Source organism: Typopeltis vanoorti, chromosome 24 (assembly GCF_054136105.1).
Source record: "Typopeltis vanoorti isolate ZY-2024b chromosome 24, IOZ_Tvanoo_1.0, whole genome shotgun sequence".
Classification (NCBI taxonomy): Eukaryota; Metazoa; Arthropoda; class Arachnida; order Uropygi; family Thelyphonidae; genus Typopeltis; species Typopeltis vanoorti.
In genome coordinates, this window is record NC_143572.1 from 43,874,728 (window position 1) to 43,893,547 (window position 18,820).

General features: G+C 35.0%; 1 protein-coding gene across 1 annotated transcript in view; it reads left to right on the top strand.

The window, feature by feature from the left end:
- Positions 1–18,820, top strand: part of LOC150093138 (cyclin-dependent kinase 14-like) — a 188,736-nt gene that overhangs the window by 74,891 nt on the left and 95,025 nt on the right. Inside the window, exons 8-9 of the mRNA XM_090414160.1 lie at positions 7,374–7,435; positions 15,478–15,598. Of these exons, the coding sequence (XP_090270286.1) occupies positions 7,374–7,435; positions 15,478–15,598 (183 nt within the window). The remainder of the gene's footprint in view (positions 1–7,373; positions 7,436–15,477; positions 15,599–18,820) is intronic.

Consider the following 18,820-nt stretch of genomic DNA (forward strand, 5'->3'; position numbering starts at 1 on the left):
CACAATAAATTCATTAAAGAGAAAACTCTGCTGAAGCAATGCAACTTACAGCGTTAAAAAAAAAAAAATAAAGAAGTGGTTTTATATTCATGCTATCAACTAGCAGGGTCACAAATGTAACTTGATCTGTTTAAACCATTACTTAAAATCCATTGGCCATGGGGAGAGAAAAAAAAACATTCACAATTATTGCTTCTGTTTTGGTCTAGAATCAAGAAAACATTTTTGTCATACACTTTTTTTTTTTTTATTGTGGTTCTGCATTCCGAAATCCATCGATCGAAAACTATGATCATGTTTTGTTCTATGATAGAGAAATATTTCTTAATTAGCAGCAAGAATTTCTTATTCGATTCCCATATATATTATTTTTTGAAATCAGTTTTTTTTTTCTCTTGGACTTTCGCTTGTTGTGTTGCTTTATTTTGATACGTTGCAATCAGTGGCAGCTCGTGGCTTGAAATCGTGGGGGTGCTGCAACTTTCGAAATATACATACACACTGTAAGCACAGTGTATACATGTTTGGATAAAATATTAAAATTATGGTAAAAATTTTAAAAAATTAAAAATTATTGTTTATTATCGATAAAATTGTCAATAACCCCAATAATGTTCTAAAATAAAAACTATAACAAATGTTTTATCTTTAATTGTAATGTCCAAATATTTAAAGAGACGGAGTAAACACGATAAGCACTACGAACACTCTATTACTGCCGCAAACTGCACATAAACAACATTGGAACTGCGCGACGGACAGTGCCGCATTACGCTAATAGCTCACTATGACGTGCATATGCTTGCGCGCGTAGCAATGTGAGTGCTGCTAGCGTCCTTCGCCCTCCTAAGTGCTACAAGATGAATTTTTTATTATTTTTTATACAAAATAAGAGAACTGTATAGGATTGTTGATGATAAAATTAATTACCAGCAAATATAAATTAATAAATATATTTATATATCGAGAAAAATTGGGAGTGCTGCAGTTCCGCAGTGCCTATGCACGAGCCGCCCTGGTTGCAATACATCGGAATGTCTTCCAAGTGCGATAGGAAATGTGCTTTACATTAAGTGCTCCGAACTATTTCAATGTTCATATGTTGGTGACTCTTTTTAAAAAAAAAAAAAAAGAAAAAAAAAAAGGAAATTTTTCCATCAAGGATTCGTAAATTTACACTTACTTTCGGGCATGGCAATCGATTTTACTAGCCAAATGAATTATAATGGTAACAATAAACAATAATTCGAACGCATATAAAAGTATAACGTATAACTCTATAACAGAGATTATTAACGCTGTTGAGTTCTATGTTATACTTTTTTTTTTGCGAGTAACACATTTAATTATCTATACGTTGATAGTATCAGCGAAAAGTACTGACTTTATCTATTCAAATACGGTTGGTACCTAGTTGAGAACTGACACGACAACTACAGCGCAACATACACAGTATACACTGAGCTATAACCAGGGTGACCACCCAACAAAAATATTTCGTACAAACTTATACAGGAAAAAGGTACTAGATCTGAAAAAAAAGTTCTAAATTTTCATTTACTTTCGTTTCACTCTATTTAAGACATTATACGATATGACTACCTTATTATCATAGATGAACTCGATGTAAAACCGCTAAATTAACACATGTACAACAAATATGAAAAGAAAAAAAAAAAGTCGAAACCCACATCTTGTATCATCTATGAGTCCAAGAGCTGCAGTTGTATATGAGATAATCATCATAACAGAAGTCCCAGTTGTAACTCTAGCACTTCACATGCGTATTAATTTACCATATAATTTTTAGTCTCATTTTAGTGTTTAAAATAGTGTAACATTAAATTTTCATTTATTTATTACGCTATTTACATATATACAGGAGTTCCCACCCATAAGAAAAACACTGTAAGTATTTATTCATTATTTTTATCAGATTTTGCTAAATTAATTAACTCTTCAGAAACAGTAAAATCTGTAGCTGATGAATGTTTCAATTTTTCTTTTGTCAAAAGGAGTCCATTCATCAAAGGAGGTTTTTTTTTTTTTTTTTTTTTGAGATTTCATTACTTGAATCTACAGCCAAAGCAGTTTTTATAAGATAGTTACATTTAGTGCATCCACACTGTATTTTCTTAGCAATTTCACTATCAGGGGAGCAATTGTTTTCAATAGAGTTGGAAGAGTATCCATAAGCCACGAAAGCAGATTGTGTTCGTCATCCAGGGCAGTTCCGTTGGTTTGCGCCTGAGTGCAAATTTTTTGTGCCCCCCCCCTTTCCATTAAAAATTAAAGGATCCCGAAGTACAATAACACGTTACAAATCATTTTTATTATACTGCACATTAAGAGGAATGTATATTAAAATAAAGAATAAACACAAATAGTAAAAAAAAAAACTTATTTTTATATAATAAACAAACATACTCTTGTAATGTAACATGGAACACGACAAGAAAAGAAGAAGAGACTCTCAGAATAACTCAGCGTGCAATGGAACGTAGGATCTGTAACATCAACAAAATGGAACATGTTAGAATCATGGAACTAAGAAAGCGATCAGGCATAAAAGATATGGTAACTGAAGTATAAGATAGGCAGGTCACATAGCCAGATTCAGGAATAATAGATGGACATATAGAATATTCAACTGGCAACAAGAATAAGAGAAAACCAGGAAGACCACCTACAAGATTAGAAGATCCACTAGTGAAATCTGTGGGTATAACATGGAAGAGAGGCTCGAGATCGTCGGAGGCATCTTTGTGACCTGCACTCATGGAGATATCCTGAGTGAAACACAGTCCATCGAGAAGAAAACTCAAGAAATTCATAGAATGTTTGTTCAGAGTGCTGAGAGCAGTGATTAAAGTAAGTTGTGTTGAAGCTCGTACCATTTATTGAACTACCCAGCGACTTAGCCCCTCACTGAAATCTTCACATTCGAAGGTGACAAATATGCACAAACAGTTCAGTGTATTATTTATTCCCTATTTTTTATGAACGTGTTTGATTATACCACCCCTAAATTGTGCCGCCCAGGTTCTTTGCACTCTTGCACCCCTGTACGGAAGGGACCTGTCTGAATCATGTGAACATAATCTTAATTCTGCCTCTTTAATTTATTTTTCCGACTATTATTTGGAACTGGATTTAAACGATGACATTATACCTGGTGAGCTTCTTTTAGATTCTACATTCTGCTAGTGTTTTGGAGTGTTTGCATAACGAATCAATAGACGTTTGCTACCATTAATGCTATTAATGCAAAATTTACAATAAGCAGTGTGCCCTTTACTTTTACCTGAATAAATCCAGGATTTAAGAAAGGGATCCTCCAACCATTCTTCTTTGAATTTTTGCTTATATGATTTTTTCATCTTTTTAGATGAGCCTTGCAAACCTGAATTTGAATCGTAACTAGCATCACTTTCTCTTTTATCTGAATTACCTGTGTCAGGAGTGGTTTCTTGTGAGAGGGAAGGGCTGGCATTAAGATCTTCACTTTCAATAGCCCGTTTATGTACTTTATTGACTCATTTTCCTCTGAAATTTTTTGGAAAGTTTTTCTTGTTACTTGTCCATGTTTAAAAGTAAAATCTAAATAATAATATTTTCGATGAAGAATTAAACAACTTTTTGTTAATAAAAACACTGGACTTCTTATAACGCGCGAGAAGTGTTTGAACAGCGAAGAATATATTTTCATTGGCTAATGCCAGTTCGGATTGCGCGAATACAGGAGGGGGGGGGAGACTAGCGATAGGAAAAAAAGAGAAATCATTCTTGTGTCACTGAATGTGACATATGGGGAAGTGGGAGAAGAGAAAAATATTAAACTCATGTCTAACTCTCATATTGTTGTTGTTGTATTATTATTATTATTATTCGGGAGGGAAAAAAGTACTAGATCTGTTGGTGAGCGTACTAGAACACTAAACATTTATAAAACGTACTAGATTTAGTACGAAAGTACTAGATGTGGGTTTTTTATTTTATTTTTTATACAACTTTATTATAAACTTTTGCAATTATTTACATCATAATGAATTCTATATACAATATATACATTTGTTATACCATTATTTCAATCGAAGTTTCATTTTATATTATATCATCATGTTATAATGTAGTTGTTACATTACTGTTCTCTTAAAATGCCTTAACTTCCTTTACTTATAAACAGGGAATCTCATCTGTTAGTTACATACACATTATTTTCACTATTACATCAATTAAGGTATAATTAGGTATAATTTAAGGTATATATATATATATATATATTTTTAAATATACAGTTAATTCTATTTACATACCATATATATAATTATATATCACACTTATTATATATTTAGCAATCTATGTATTCTACAAGATAAACCATATATACATCTGTACAGCGAAATAACATTCGCATGCAATGAAGTAGGAGAGCACTTTTTTTTTCCTGCGGTAGGAGATCTGTTCCAAGTGACTCAGGTGCTGTTTCCTCTGATGGAGGTGGAGAGTTAGTATCCTTCCGAATTTACTTCCGATTTGCCCCATTTCCACTAGGAGTGATGAAGGTGTCGTTCTGTTGTTGGTTGGAGGGTTCATCTGATGTAAGGTTGGAGGTAAAGTGTGTCCATTCTTCTGTAGTCATTCTTCTGGACTGGACCGAATTGGTGATCTCCTCCTGGATGTAGTGATGTAATTTCGATATTGTTCCGGGACTGTCTTCCCTTCCATACGCTTGGTCGCACCTGTGAGCCCAAATTGCGTACATCGTTAGGATTAGAACAATTGTTTGCACCCTGTTTATATGTTTTCCTTTTAGCCAGAATAACATTTCTTCATTGATTACTTTGATTTCTGGAAGCCATCTTTTAACGGCTTTCCAAGTTACTTCTGCTTCCTTGCAATATAACATTAGGTGGTATAGTGTCTCCGGTTCCTGGCAAAACTGACATGTTGCATGCCACCTTTAGCCACTATCCACATCTTGGTTTGTAGGCAGGCATGGTGTACTTTAAAGAAGAAGGTTTTATACTTTGGATGTATTGGGAGCTTGAAGATATTGTTTAATACCGGACTGAGTGTGATTTGTCCTCTTCTTAATTCTCTATGTTGTGGTATGGGAATGGTTGTTCTGCTTAGTTTGTAGTATGTTGCTTTTGTTTTTTGACTTATTAAGGTTTCAGTGTTGATGCGCTCTGTTACAAATACGTATCCCTCCGCCATCTCTGTAAACATTCTGGGAACTCTTCCGTGAATCTCTGGCATTGTGCTGATTATTCTGTGTGGAAGGCATTTCTGTAGGAATGCTATTGCATATCCATGGTATGACTTTTTGCTGTTTCTGCCATTTTCGCTCTGTTGATAACTGTTTTTAAGTGGATATTAATTAGACCTAGACCTCCTGCTTCTAATTCGTGAAAGAGCGTTGTTCTCCTCATCGGTTCGTACCGAGAGCCCCAGATGTAGGTGGCGCACAGCCTGTGGATCTTGTCTGCCCATTGCCCATGGTACGGGATGTTGTTCACTTTGTACCAGATGCGAGAGGATAAATATATATTGCATATTCGCGCTTTTCCTCTTACAGATAGTTGTCTTGGGCGCATAGTATTTATTTTCCACGCAACAGCTGCGTGGAGTTCTTTCCACTGTTTTTCATACGTTTCTGGGCCGCCTATTTTAACTCCCAGAACCGGTAAGTATTCCTGAGTTCTTATGCCTTGAGGAATCTCAGGGTTCTTTTCCCATTTTCCTATTAGCATGCAATGAGATTTATTCAGGTTTACTTTCAGGGCAGAAGCTCTTGCAAAGGCGTCTAGTAATTTCATTGACTCTTCAATGGATGTTTCCGTCTCTAGGGTTAATGTGATGTCGTCAGCATATGCCAATATTTTTGCTTGGCTCTCCCCGTGAATGTTTGTTCCCTTGATTTCTTTGTTGGAGTTGATCGCTCTGATGACTGGTTCTAGTGCAAGGACGAAGAGGGCCATAGAGAGGGGGTCTCCTTGTCTCACTGAGCATTTCATTTTAAAAGATGCGGATAGCTTCCTGTTCACGATTACTTGACTTTCTGCATTCTCGTAGAAAGTTTGCAGCCAGTTCCTAAATTTTGGGCCAAATCCCATTTCCTCAACAACTTTGAATATATATACGTGGCTTATGGTGTCAAACGCCTTTTCTATATCCAAGCCTAGTAGGACACAGGGTTTGTCAGTCAGACTGCAGTACTCGTATACTGATCTTAAATGAGTAATTGTGTCTGCTATATTTCTGCCCTTAATTGCACAAGTCTGTGCGGGAGATATTAATTTCTGTAGGTACTTTTGGATTCTATTGGATAGGATTTTTGAGATGATCTTGTAATCGGTGTTTAAAAGTGTTATCCCTCTCCATTGCTTTATGTCTTTTAATTTTTCTGTCTGAAGTTTTCGGGATAAGTGTGATGTACCCTGTGCTGAATCTGTCTGGTTTTATTTGTGTTTGGTATATTTCTTGGGTCATTCTCATAAATAAATGCTCGAATTTTTGGAAGTAGTGCTTGTAAAATTCGTTTGTAAGACCGTCTTCTCCTGGGGATTTCTTGTCTGGTAAATGCCTTACTGTTTGCCTGAATTCTGCTGCTGTTATCGGGATGTCAAATTCTTCCGCCTCTTTCTGGGTTATCTTAGGTATGAATGGGAGGAATTTGTTTCTGTCCCGTTCCTCGCTTTGTTTTTCCGAAAACAGTGTTGCGAAGTATTCGTGACTAGATGTGGTCACCCTGGCTGTAACATGCAATATTATTTACGGCAATATAACTGTTTTGCTATTGAATGGGTGGCTCTCTTTCACGGGAGTCAGTTGTGGAAGACGATGCTAGGTCTGATGGTGAGAATGCCTGGGTTCACAAAACAAATTATAATTTTATGAACAGTTCATTATTAACTCAAGTGCAACAAAACTCTTTAAAAATAATATTTATTGCAATGTCTGATTGAAAACATTTACTTCAAGAATAGCGTTTTAGTATATAGGATTTTCAGTAATCGAACCTTTCTCGTATGAAATATTTTCCTATACTTTTAGCATTCCTCTACAGCATATGACGTCACGTCACGATGTATAGCAATGGACAAAAAAAGAAAAAAAAAAGTCATTTTATCAAATCAGCGATTTCACTAACTTTTTCTCTGCTGACAACAGTTTACCTTTGGGAATTCAAACTTGAAATTTAGCTGGCGTTTGCTATAATGCCATAGGAATCTCTCGGGAGATCATAGCGATGCCAAAGTCTAGCAAACAGCTCTAGTGTGCAAGTGCAAGATATTACCCGTCTTTTCTTTTTTTTTTTTTTTTTTTTACGTTCTTCACTCTCATCATTTTTTCATTTTTTTTCCTAGGGATTTGAAGCCACAAAATCTATTGATCAGCGAAGTTGGAGAATTGAAGCTTGCAGACTTCGGTAGGTATTTGCTAGCTCGTCTTGCTGTTTGAAAAGAATATTTAGATAAAGGATACAGGTGGATGAACTTAATCGAACGCATGAATGATGATATTGTAAGACGTCACCATGTGTAAACGTGTTTGATTTCAAAAAAAATTTTGTGTGATTAATTCTTAGCATTAATTCAACAGCATTGAACTGTCAACGGTGAAAGCTTATTTTCTAATGATTAAGCTACAAAATTAATTTTATAGGTCATTAAATTCAAAATTAAGCCTTAGTTGTATAGTATTTGGAAGAAATACTATACAATTTTTTTTTTTTTTTTTAGAATCATTCAAGTACAAGTGTAGGCAGGGCCGACCATCTCGGGGGGTGCGATGGGTGCAATGTACCCCGGCCCCACGATCGAGTGGGCACAGTAGGTACACATTTGCGGAAACGTATTTTTTATTTATTTATTTTTTATTTTTCTTCTAATTTTGCTTATAACTAAAGGGATTTTATCGACAGGATTTTAGGGGCCCCAGTAATAATAATATCTCTGTGTTTCTCTATTATATTAGTGTTTTGTGTTCAGTAAATGTTATGTTAACGTGTTATATTTCAAATGTTTTTTTTTTGTTTGTTTTCCTGTGCCCAAATCATTTGCAGGTAAGAGGTTTTACAATACGTTTATTTCGAATCCTTTAATTTTTACCTTTGAAAAATATTCTAGGGCCCCTAAAGATTTCTTGCACCCGGGCCCCTTTATAGAGAAGGTTGATCCTGAGTGTAATATATATCAAGTTGAATTTTGGTGTCATCAACATCAATTTCGCGTAAACAGCTCCAGCTAACAAATTTTTCTTGTAATTTCTTTTTGTAAACTGATGTAAATTTCAAAATTACATAATTCCAATTATATTATTTTAATAATTATTTTAGTAAGTAAACATTGAAACTTATTACCGTTTAAATGTATCGTATTATTACTTATTTAGCACCTCCCTAGCACAGCTGGAAGAATGAAGGGACACTGCATCCATTCATTAGACCTGAGTTCATTCTCGTTCTGATCCGTGGAATCTTTAAATGGCTTTTTCAGATTAAAATTACTACCTCTGCAGTAAGAGATCAGATGTAGCAGGATTTTTGCTCTCAGAAACTAGGGTTTTTCATTTCGCATAGGCAAATTGGCTACGCCATCTACTGCCCACTGGCATAGATGGTAGTGTGTAGTAGGTTATTAGATGGTCGATTAAATAGATAGATATTAGATTTTCTTCCCGTATATTTTTAGATAGTGTGTAGTTTGGAGTACCCTCTCACTATGAGTTCTTAGAGATGTCATATAGTCATAATAATAATCGTTTTTCCCTTGAATTTTTTTAAAATTTATTTTCTTCCAGTATGTACCAGCAAGTGGTTTTCAACTAATGATCATAACACTAGGAGAGTGAGACAATATGCTTTGCATGACAGCAGAGTAGAAAAAAATTTTGGGATTTTTTTTTTTTAATTACAAACAAAGATTAGTAGTAAAAATTGAATGAAATTATATTAAACAACTAGTAAAATTATATTGGCTCAATAAAATATGTTAAAAAAGTTTAATAACTTAGTGAGTACATGTCTTTCATCCCCCTTACTCTTTGCCATCATCTCCCTCCCTAACAACAACAATAAAATTTATGCCTTTTATGTTTTTAATTTATTTATATTTTTCTAATTTTGCACTGAAAGCAGTCTAAATCATACTGTGTCCCTTCTCTCCCATATTGGGCAAGAAAAGGCCTGAGTCCCTACAGTACCTTGTACTATTCAACTCCAGATGTTGGGTAATGGAGAAATCATTCTTTAGTGAGTTAGCTGCATCACCAGTGTGCCCTACAAGGCACACAAAGAAAGTAAATAGAGTCAAAAGCTTAGTAAGTCCATATAACTTCGCTAACACCATACACCTCTGGTTACAGTTCAAGAGATAAATTGTACAATAGGGTTCTCTTTCTTAGACACAACAAGTCTTAGTTTTCATCATAGTAAGCAATTTTCTCACAGTGGAAGGAAATGAATAGCTGCCTAACATCTACAGCCCTGTAGATTGATAATGACCGATTCATTTCCTCTCTTTGCTACAAGGTCAGACTTCCTCTCATGCAAGCATGAGAAGATGCTAGATTATAAGTTATTGCACTATTGGGATCCATATATATATATGCACATTCAAATTTGTAGTTGTAGCATCTTAGTATCATTATTAATATGAGGTCTGATTTGTGGCATTTATTCAGTTCAATGTAAGATTGGTGTTCAGAAATACATTTAGCAATGAAATGACCATGGTAGCTCAAGTAGAATAAGTTTAAGTTGCAAAAAATTTGATAGACTCCAGGCAGCAACCTGGGAGTGCACTTTGTCTTTTGGAGAAGGTAAAAAGAGACTGCTGATAGGTTTTATGTGATAACAAGTTGGAATTTCTTAATGATAATATGAGAAACATTTTCAGAAGTGCCTTTCATATTTAGAATGGAAATTCTCTGAGAGTCATCTCTTTGGAAATCCTATTTGAGTTATTCTCATTCATAGAATTAGGAGAAAAACAGTTGATTTTGTTTATGATTTTTGGATTGTAACTATTGAGTGAGAGAGAGAGATTTGGTTGATAATAGAGATTTCTTGCTGAAGAGACATTTCTGAAAAAGAGAGAGTATGGGCTCTTGACAGCAGTGATTTTGTGATAACATATATTTGTGATATGTGAAATTACATGAAACATATAATTACATGAAAGTAGCTGTCAGAGAAATTAGGTTTGCAGTAAATGAAAGTGGTGATAGCATAGTTCATAATCTAGCATTGTTGTGCCTGCACATGAAAAGATAACCACTGTTCATTGCATGTAAAATGTTGAATATAAATTTCCATTATTTATTCTCTTACACTGATGATGGTTTATGTGACACAAATGCAATTCCTGTATTTACATCATAATAAATCAATTAAATATTTTTTCCCCTGTGGATATACATGTGGATATTTTCAATGGATTTTCCACCTCTCCATCAGAAGCTTCAGTTTCTTGTCTTTACTGGAGAGGACAAGAGAAAGCATACTTGACATGTCACACTGATAATGAGGCCATATTTAGACATGTAGCAAGGGAGGGCACTTTGTTAGCCTATAATAAGCAGGGCAGTAGTCTCATGTCATTCAATGAAATTTGTCTACCACCAAGAAACAGTCACAAATATCTGTGTCTCCTAGTGTGATTTAAACCAATAACATTTTCTAAATATTTAAAACAAATAAAAAAAAACATGATAAATTTTTATAACACAACAATAATAATAATAATGTTCTGAACATAACCAGCTTGCTTATGAGCTTGAAGGTTATTTAGAAGGTTAAAGTAACGAATTTTGAAGTTTAAAGTAACATAGTTAGGGTGTTACTTTAGGTCTTCAGAGAATGGTTCCTGGCTTATCTAATTTTAGTAGACTTAATGAAAGTTTTTGGAGCCCCTACAAAAGCTATAATTAATAGGGGAAACTGAAAGCTCCTTGATGTGTGTGGTGGTGGGGATGATTGTCTTGGACTTTCTGTTCTCAGCAGAGTCTGTCCTCAAAATTGGCTAAAAGTCGAGCAAACTTTAAGATTAGTAATAATGGTACAGTACCAACTTAGCTCATTACTTTTTATTTCATTTCATTACTCATGGATAGATTTTAATTAATTTAAAATTTATCTCATTTTCTAATGGTAGCTTATAAAATTAATCTACCCATTAATTTTATAGGTGGATTATGGTACTACCATAAAGTACCATTACATTTATGGTACTACTATATTTTTTCTTCTTATTATTATTACATGACACTTCCAAGGACTCATCGCACTCTACCCCACTATACATATCTCACCCTCTTACCTATTACTTAATCCTCCTACTTAATTATGAGGAATGTTACTAACAAACACAAAGTTTTCAGCACAGAGCACCTAAACTACTAACATATGCAGTTGATGAGGTGGTGTGTCAGGAATCAGTTATTACTATTCATATCAGATATGTCTTTTCACATGTTGAGTGGAAGAAAGTGCATGTAGTTAAAATTGTAAGAGAAGCAATATGTTTGAATGATTCATATTAAATTCTTATTCAAGTCAATTCATAATATCCATTGAGAGATGAGGGGTTCATTAACACTTTGAGCCCTACGATATAAATATACATCAGTCATGCATAAACCCACAATCCCATCGATGTATATTTACATCACTAAATTAAAAATTCCAAAAATAATAATAAATGCTTGAAATTCATTATCAGACTGTACTGTAGTTATATTTGAACCTTCAGCTTCATTATTCATGAGGATGGTTGACTTTCATTAATAAAAAAGGGAATTTATATTAGTATATCATATCATAACGCCTGCCTGAAAATGATATTTTCATCATAATAATAACACACATAAATTTTATTTATAATTTTCATTATTTATGTAATATCTAAGCAATCTTTTGACTGAATTTGTTGAATTTTGAAAACACTAAAGAAATAAATTAAAAAAAAGTATTAACTACTCTTTATTTTTTTCAAAAACCTTGATTTCTTGCAACCCATTTCTGGAACCCATACCACATGTATAACTAAAAATTTTTGTTCCAATTAATCGTCAGAGATGCAAACTAAAAGACAAAAAATAATTATTTGGATATTCTATAGAAATACTGCACAGTAATTTTTTTAAATAGAGCTAAAAATGGTCATGACACAGGGGTCTTTAAGTCCCAGTAGGTCTAGGACTCAATGTGTTAAATCATACAATAGTTTGAACTATATTTTAGCCATTGTTCAATCTGTTTATGCTACAAACCATGGAAATGTTTGGAGGAATCTTAAATAGTTGCTCTTGATATTTCTAAAGCATTTCATTGGATTTGGCACAGAGGCCTGTTAAGTAAGTTCCAATGATATGGTCTATCTTTATTATTATTATTATTATTTGACACCTCCAGGGAGTCCAAAGACTCATTGAGGGAGGGCACCTACTCTACCACTCTCCGTCTCCATCACTCAATCCACTAACCACACCAATGCCATCTATCGTCCGCCACCACTAGTATTTCCATAGGCAATCACAAACATCCATGCCCACGGCGGGATTTGAACCCGCAGCCTTCTGGCTGGAGAGCGAATACGCTAACCACTCGTCCAACCAGGCTGGCATCTTCTGACCTTTGCAACTAGGTCACAGCTTTCTGTCTAGATGCACATTACACATAATGTTGAATGGATCTTTTTTTTTAAACTTTCCATTAACACTGGTGTTATGCATGGCTATTCCTTCATCTGTAATTATCAATGAATTTCTGCAGTGACCACAAATCCAATACACAGTTTTGATGAGGTTAGTATTCCCATTTTAATTCCCATTTTTTTGTTTCATGTTAGGCTCAATTCTCTGTCATGCCTATGTAACTTAAATTCTTTGAAACCTAATTAATGCTCTGACAGGGTAGTTAATCCTCCCTGCATAGTGTATTATGATTGTCAGTTATGTGTGTTGTTATGGCCAGTTTTTGTCTGTGAAGGATATAAAAACCCAAAGTTTCTGGGTTTTTCAACTCTGTACAAGACCAACTAACTCATCTTCAATTGGAAATCCCTGAAAGGTTCCTCAATCCTAGATGTGATTTAGATCCAGTTCTTTCTAACAAAAGGACTTTATCTAAAACAACCGAGTTATGGAGGTTCTCAGAAGTAGCCTAAATATAAATAAAACATTCTCCTTTGAATTAGTTAATAATATTAAAAAAAATATTTATTATCCTCAAGCATATGTTGATAACTGGAGGAAGAAGCTGACATATTGCTTGGAATAAGGATCTGATTTTTCTGTGCCACTGGTAATAGAACTAATTATATTTGATATTACTATTGATTATTTATATTAATTTATCATTAACATGTTAAGTATATTAATTTATTATTATCTGTTGATGATAATCATTTATCATAAGTATTTATTAATTATATTAATTTAATATAATCTTTGTTATATTAACAGAATTATTTCATGGGATTAGTTTATGAATAATAATTATGTCCAAAAATACTTTGTGTATCACAGCTAAAACTAGTGATATAGCAAACAAATTGTGTTCATCATTGCAAATTTTATGTTTGGTCTCCTTTCACATAAATATGGTTGAGAAAGATAAATGATTGATTATTACTAAATGCTGCTTGATGAACATTGATTACAATGTTCTGATCTCTATGTTCAGTGTCCAGTAACTTGTCTCTGCAGTGTTGTGCAACAGTAAAACACTAAATTAGTTACAAAACTCAGTTTCTTATCATAATCTAACACTTCCTTTATATTTATTTATCCTAAACAACACAACTATTTATTATTATTATTATTACGGGCAACTCCAGGGAGTCCTTAGACTCATCGAGGGAGGCCCTAAATCATGTTCATCACAACTATTCGACATTACAGTATCTATCATACCTCACCTTAAACTCATTCACTGTCACAGCACCCACCACAGACTCTGGCAGCCCATTCCACTCATTCACCACTCTAAAAGTAAAGAACTCAGCTCTAACAGCCTTACTAACCACACTCTTGCTCAGCTTCCATGGATGTCCCCTAGTCCTCCCACAACCAGCCCTGTTCTCAAAAATATCTTCTGAATTATTTTATAGAAACCCTTCAGTAATTTGAATGTCTCAATCATATCTCCCCTCCTCCGCCTATCAACCAATTTCTGCAACCTACAAATCCTCAACCTGTTCTCATAAGGTTCACTCCACAGACCTACTATCATCTTGGTCACTCGCCTCTGGATCCTCTCAACCTCCTCCCCATCAAGAAGAAACCTAGGTAACCAAATCTGGACACAGTAGTCGAGATGGGGTCTTATCAAGGCTCGATACAGAGGAACAATAACATGCTTGTCTCTGCTCGTCAACGTATTCTTCAGCAACCAAGTGATTTGATGAGCTGATTTGGCCACTTTTGCATTGTGCCCCCTAAACTTCAACTCCTTATCCACCAACACTCCTAAATCTCTTGCCTCATCAATTTCCTGGAGTACAGTTCCACCGATGTAGTAAACTGCTGCTAATCTTTTCACCCCAAAATGTATAACCTTACATTTTGCCACATTAAATTGACATCCATTCTCCTTAGCCCAGAACTCCAATCTATCTAAGTCCCTTGGGACTGACCCAGACCCGAGGCTCAAATTAAACAAAATGGTCAAGGACACTGACAATTCTAATTCTATAACCGCTTCACATACGACATGAGCTGGCATACCATCCAATACCACAGATGTATTGACATTGAGGTTCTGTAATAGACTATTTACCTCTACTTCGTTCATCACAATTTCAGTATAAGCTGTTGGTTTTTCCATTCCTGCAATGCCACCACCTGGATGATATACTCTTGCAAAGTGCTCGCTCAGTAATTCCACTATATCGACTGATTCAGTTACCTCCCTACCCTCAGCATTTTTTAAAATCATTCTGCCATGAACATTTTTCCTTTTACTTGCAACATATTGAAAAAACTGTTTGGGATTCTCTTTAGCCTGCATGGCCAATTTTCTTTCATAATCCACTTTTGCTTTTCTTACAACCCTTGTTACCTTTCTGGCCTGAGCTTTATACTGTTCCTGCACCTGCTGGTCATCTTTCTTCTTAAATTCCCTCCACAATTGTTTCTTTTTTTTTTGCAGCTCAAGCTTAATAGTGTTATTCATCCATTTAACCCCTACTTGATTTGTTATTCGGACTCTTGGTATACAGTCAACCATTGCCTCCTGCAAACACTTCTTAACCACCATCCATGCACTATCAACATCCAGCCCTTGCAGTTTTACATGGCATGGCACTGAGCCAAGCACACTCCTAAGCTTGTCATACTTACCAGCCTGGTAATTCCACATAAATTTAAATTCCATTTAAATATATATTAAACATTATATATATATTTATATTTACAGCTCAATCAATTTTTTACCTTGCATATTTACACCTTGCACTTTATTTAAAGGTCTGGCTCGTGCAAAATCTGTACCCAGCAGGACATTCTCACATGAAGTAGTCACATTATGGTATCGTCCACCTGATGTGCTTTTGGGATCAACAAATTATTCTACGTCACTGGACATGTGGTAACTGATTCTAAAATCTATACCAGTTGGGAAATGTTACTCAGATATATTTATTAAAATTTATTGTGATGATGATGAATTATTCTGTGCATGTAAAATGCATGTTGCTTAGTAATTCAAACTGCACTAAAAATCTCATGTAACTAATAGACCTATTGTGAGAAGTCTGTTTTCATTAATGATTTTCTATACTCCTGCAATGTAATATTGTTAAATATGGAAATATGTTTTGGTAGCAAGAATGCCATTTTGCTATGATGACTACTTTTCATCATTTGTTGTAATCACATAATTATACATATACAAATGTGGCATAGTTATTACTTAATTATTTCTTTTTCACAAAATAAGTCTGGTTCCTTTTTATAATTACATAACATTACATCTGGCAACATGGCTTAGTCACCACTCATATTCTGAGTGAGCCATGCTCCACTATGCAAAACAGTATAATAAGTTGGTCACAGTAGTGTGCTCAATTAATTTATGTTTCATGTGATTTCTGATATGAATGAAAAATATTGTATAAGAAAAAGGAATCCAAATGGTTATGAACTTCAGTGGTAATATAGAGTAGTGAAACGATAAAGTAGAACTTTATCGTTTCACTTATGCCTTATGGTTATGCCTTGGTAATTACACTAATGTCCAAAACCTAAGGACAAATACTATTTCTGAAGATTATAACTGCAAATTCAGATGAATCAGTTTGTGGCAATTTGTATAACTGATGATTTTGAGTAGAAAGCGGATACACATTCAAAATTTCAAAATGTGCACGAACGGGTCATGTGGTAGCACTCAACAGGATAAAAGGCAAAAGGCTGCACTGAGTGAATTGTATTTGAAGGAAGCTCTTTTCATGATGGAATAAGGTTGATCTAGATGATTTCATGCAGGAAAGAATTATTGGAAAGCTTGAAGAAGGCCACAGAATTACTGATATTACCAGAGACTTTGGAATCTCACATAGCGTTGTATCCAACTTCTGGGCAATGTTAACCAATGGAATGTGTTCCAGATATTTGTAAGATGCTTGCCCCACTCTAGCACAGAGCATGAAGACAGATTTTTGGTTTTAACAAGAAAACATAATCGATGCACCACAGCAGGTCAGCTTGCAAGTCAGCTCCATTCAAGCACAGTACATGGATATCTCGACAAACTGTGGAAAGACATCTGCAACAAGTAGGCCTATACGTCCATTGTCCATACGTCTACAGCTCATTGTAGACCACATTTTCAGTGGTGTTTATCCATAAAAATTAGACAAGACACCAATGGGCTAATGTACACTTTACAAATGAGAGTCATTTTATTCTTTCCTCCGATTCTAGATGACACTTGATCTGGTGGCGTGAAAGTGGTACTACTTACCATCATGAGAATTCTTGAAAGGGATAATTATGGTGGTGCTGGATTCGTGGTGTGGGGAGGCATTATGCTTAATGGATACAAGTGCTGGGAAAAAAAAAAAAAAGGACTGATTGGTAAACAATATTGCAACAAAGTTCTTCAACATCATGTTTGATTGTTTTGCGGTGCTATAGGTGAATAATTCATTTTTATGAATGACAATGCCACACGACATTGTACACGAGCACTGGAAATACTCCTGAAGACCGAGGATATTAATCGAATCAAGTGGCCAGCACATTCACAGATCTCCACCCTGTAGAACACATTTGGGATGCAATAGGGAGATGCATTGCTGCTAGAAATTACTTTCCAGAAACAAACAAGGCCTTATCCTTGCTCTGAGGGAGGAGTGGACAAATTTGTCTCAAGAACTCTTGAATTGCTTGGTGCTAAGAATGGTATGACATTGTGAAAGCTGCATCGCAGTTCGGGGTAGACATATTCCATACTGAAACGTCTATCTGCATAATTTTCTGTAAGCCCTTAATTCCTTAACTACGTCCTTAGGAAATTTGTAACATTTGTCAAAAAAGTATTACAATTAATTTGTATGAAATTTATAACACATTTTTTGTGTAATATAATTATTAATATGCTGGCAATAAATTTATGTCCACATTTGGCTGTAGTCATGAAACTTTTTTCAGCAATGCAGAATCAAGTGGATGTTATGGCCTTACAGGAGGACTTGAATAGATTACATGAATGGGCAGGTAAGTGAAACAATTAGTTCAGTGTTGCAAAGTGTAAGGTTTGAGATTTGGTAAGTAATGATGGGATGCAAAGTATACACTTGGTGGGGAAACTTGAAAGGAAGTAGAGGAGATGAGAGATCTGGGAGTGATAGTGGACAAGCACCTGAAATTCAGGTGCTACATTGCACAAGTTGTGAAGATGTCACATCGAATAATAGCAATGTTTTAGAGGAACCTAACATGCAGAAATAGAGAGATTATGATGTCATTGTATAAGACCTTGATCAAGCCTCATATGGATTATTGTGCACAGATTTGGTTGCTGGGTTTTCATGGTGATGAGGATATGTTGGAAAGTGCCTGGAGAAGATTGACAAAGGTGGTCTTTGGAATGTGGAGTATGAGGACATATTGAGAGAATATAAGCTGCAAAATCTTGTGAATAGGAGAAAGGGGGAGTGGGTATGATTGCGACATATAAGCTAGGGGGTTGTTATCAAGCTGACACAGAAGAGATTTTTCATAGAATGGGAGAGGAAGTTAGAACAAGTGACCATCACTGGAAATCATATAGAGAGGGTGTGAACAGAAGAGAGGAATAGGTTCTTTGCTTGGAGAGTAGTTGATGAGTGGAATGCATTGCTGAGTGTGTTGTGAATGTAGACACATTAAATCAATTTAAGGCAAGGTTCGATTTCTGTGCAATAGTGTGTATCTCGCATGATGAGTCTCTGACTCCATGAAGGTCAGATGATAATAATAATATATAGGTAAAAATGTAGTTCATCCTTAGCTTTTGGACACCATTGCACAAACTTTGTATTTTATAATAGTAACAGTTAAATTGGATCAAGAATTTCAAAGGATACCATAGAACTGTTACAGAAATCAGAGCAAATGAGGATGGATATGAAGTTGGTGACATGGATGTAAAGGTGACTTATGGATATGCAGAATCCAGGAGAAAGCAGGTGACTAGCAGTGTGCTGAAAAGCTCAGTGCTTAGATAGCTACTATTTAATTAACATTAATTTATTTAATTGATCATTAATTTGTACATTAATGATACAGAAATGATCTAAGGATCTAAAACAATACCATTCAGTTG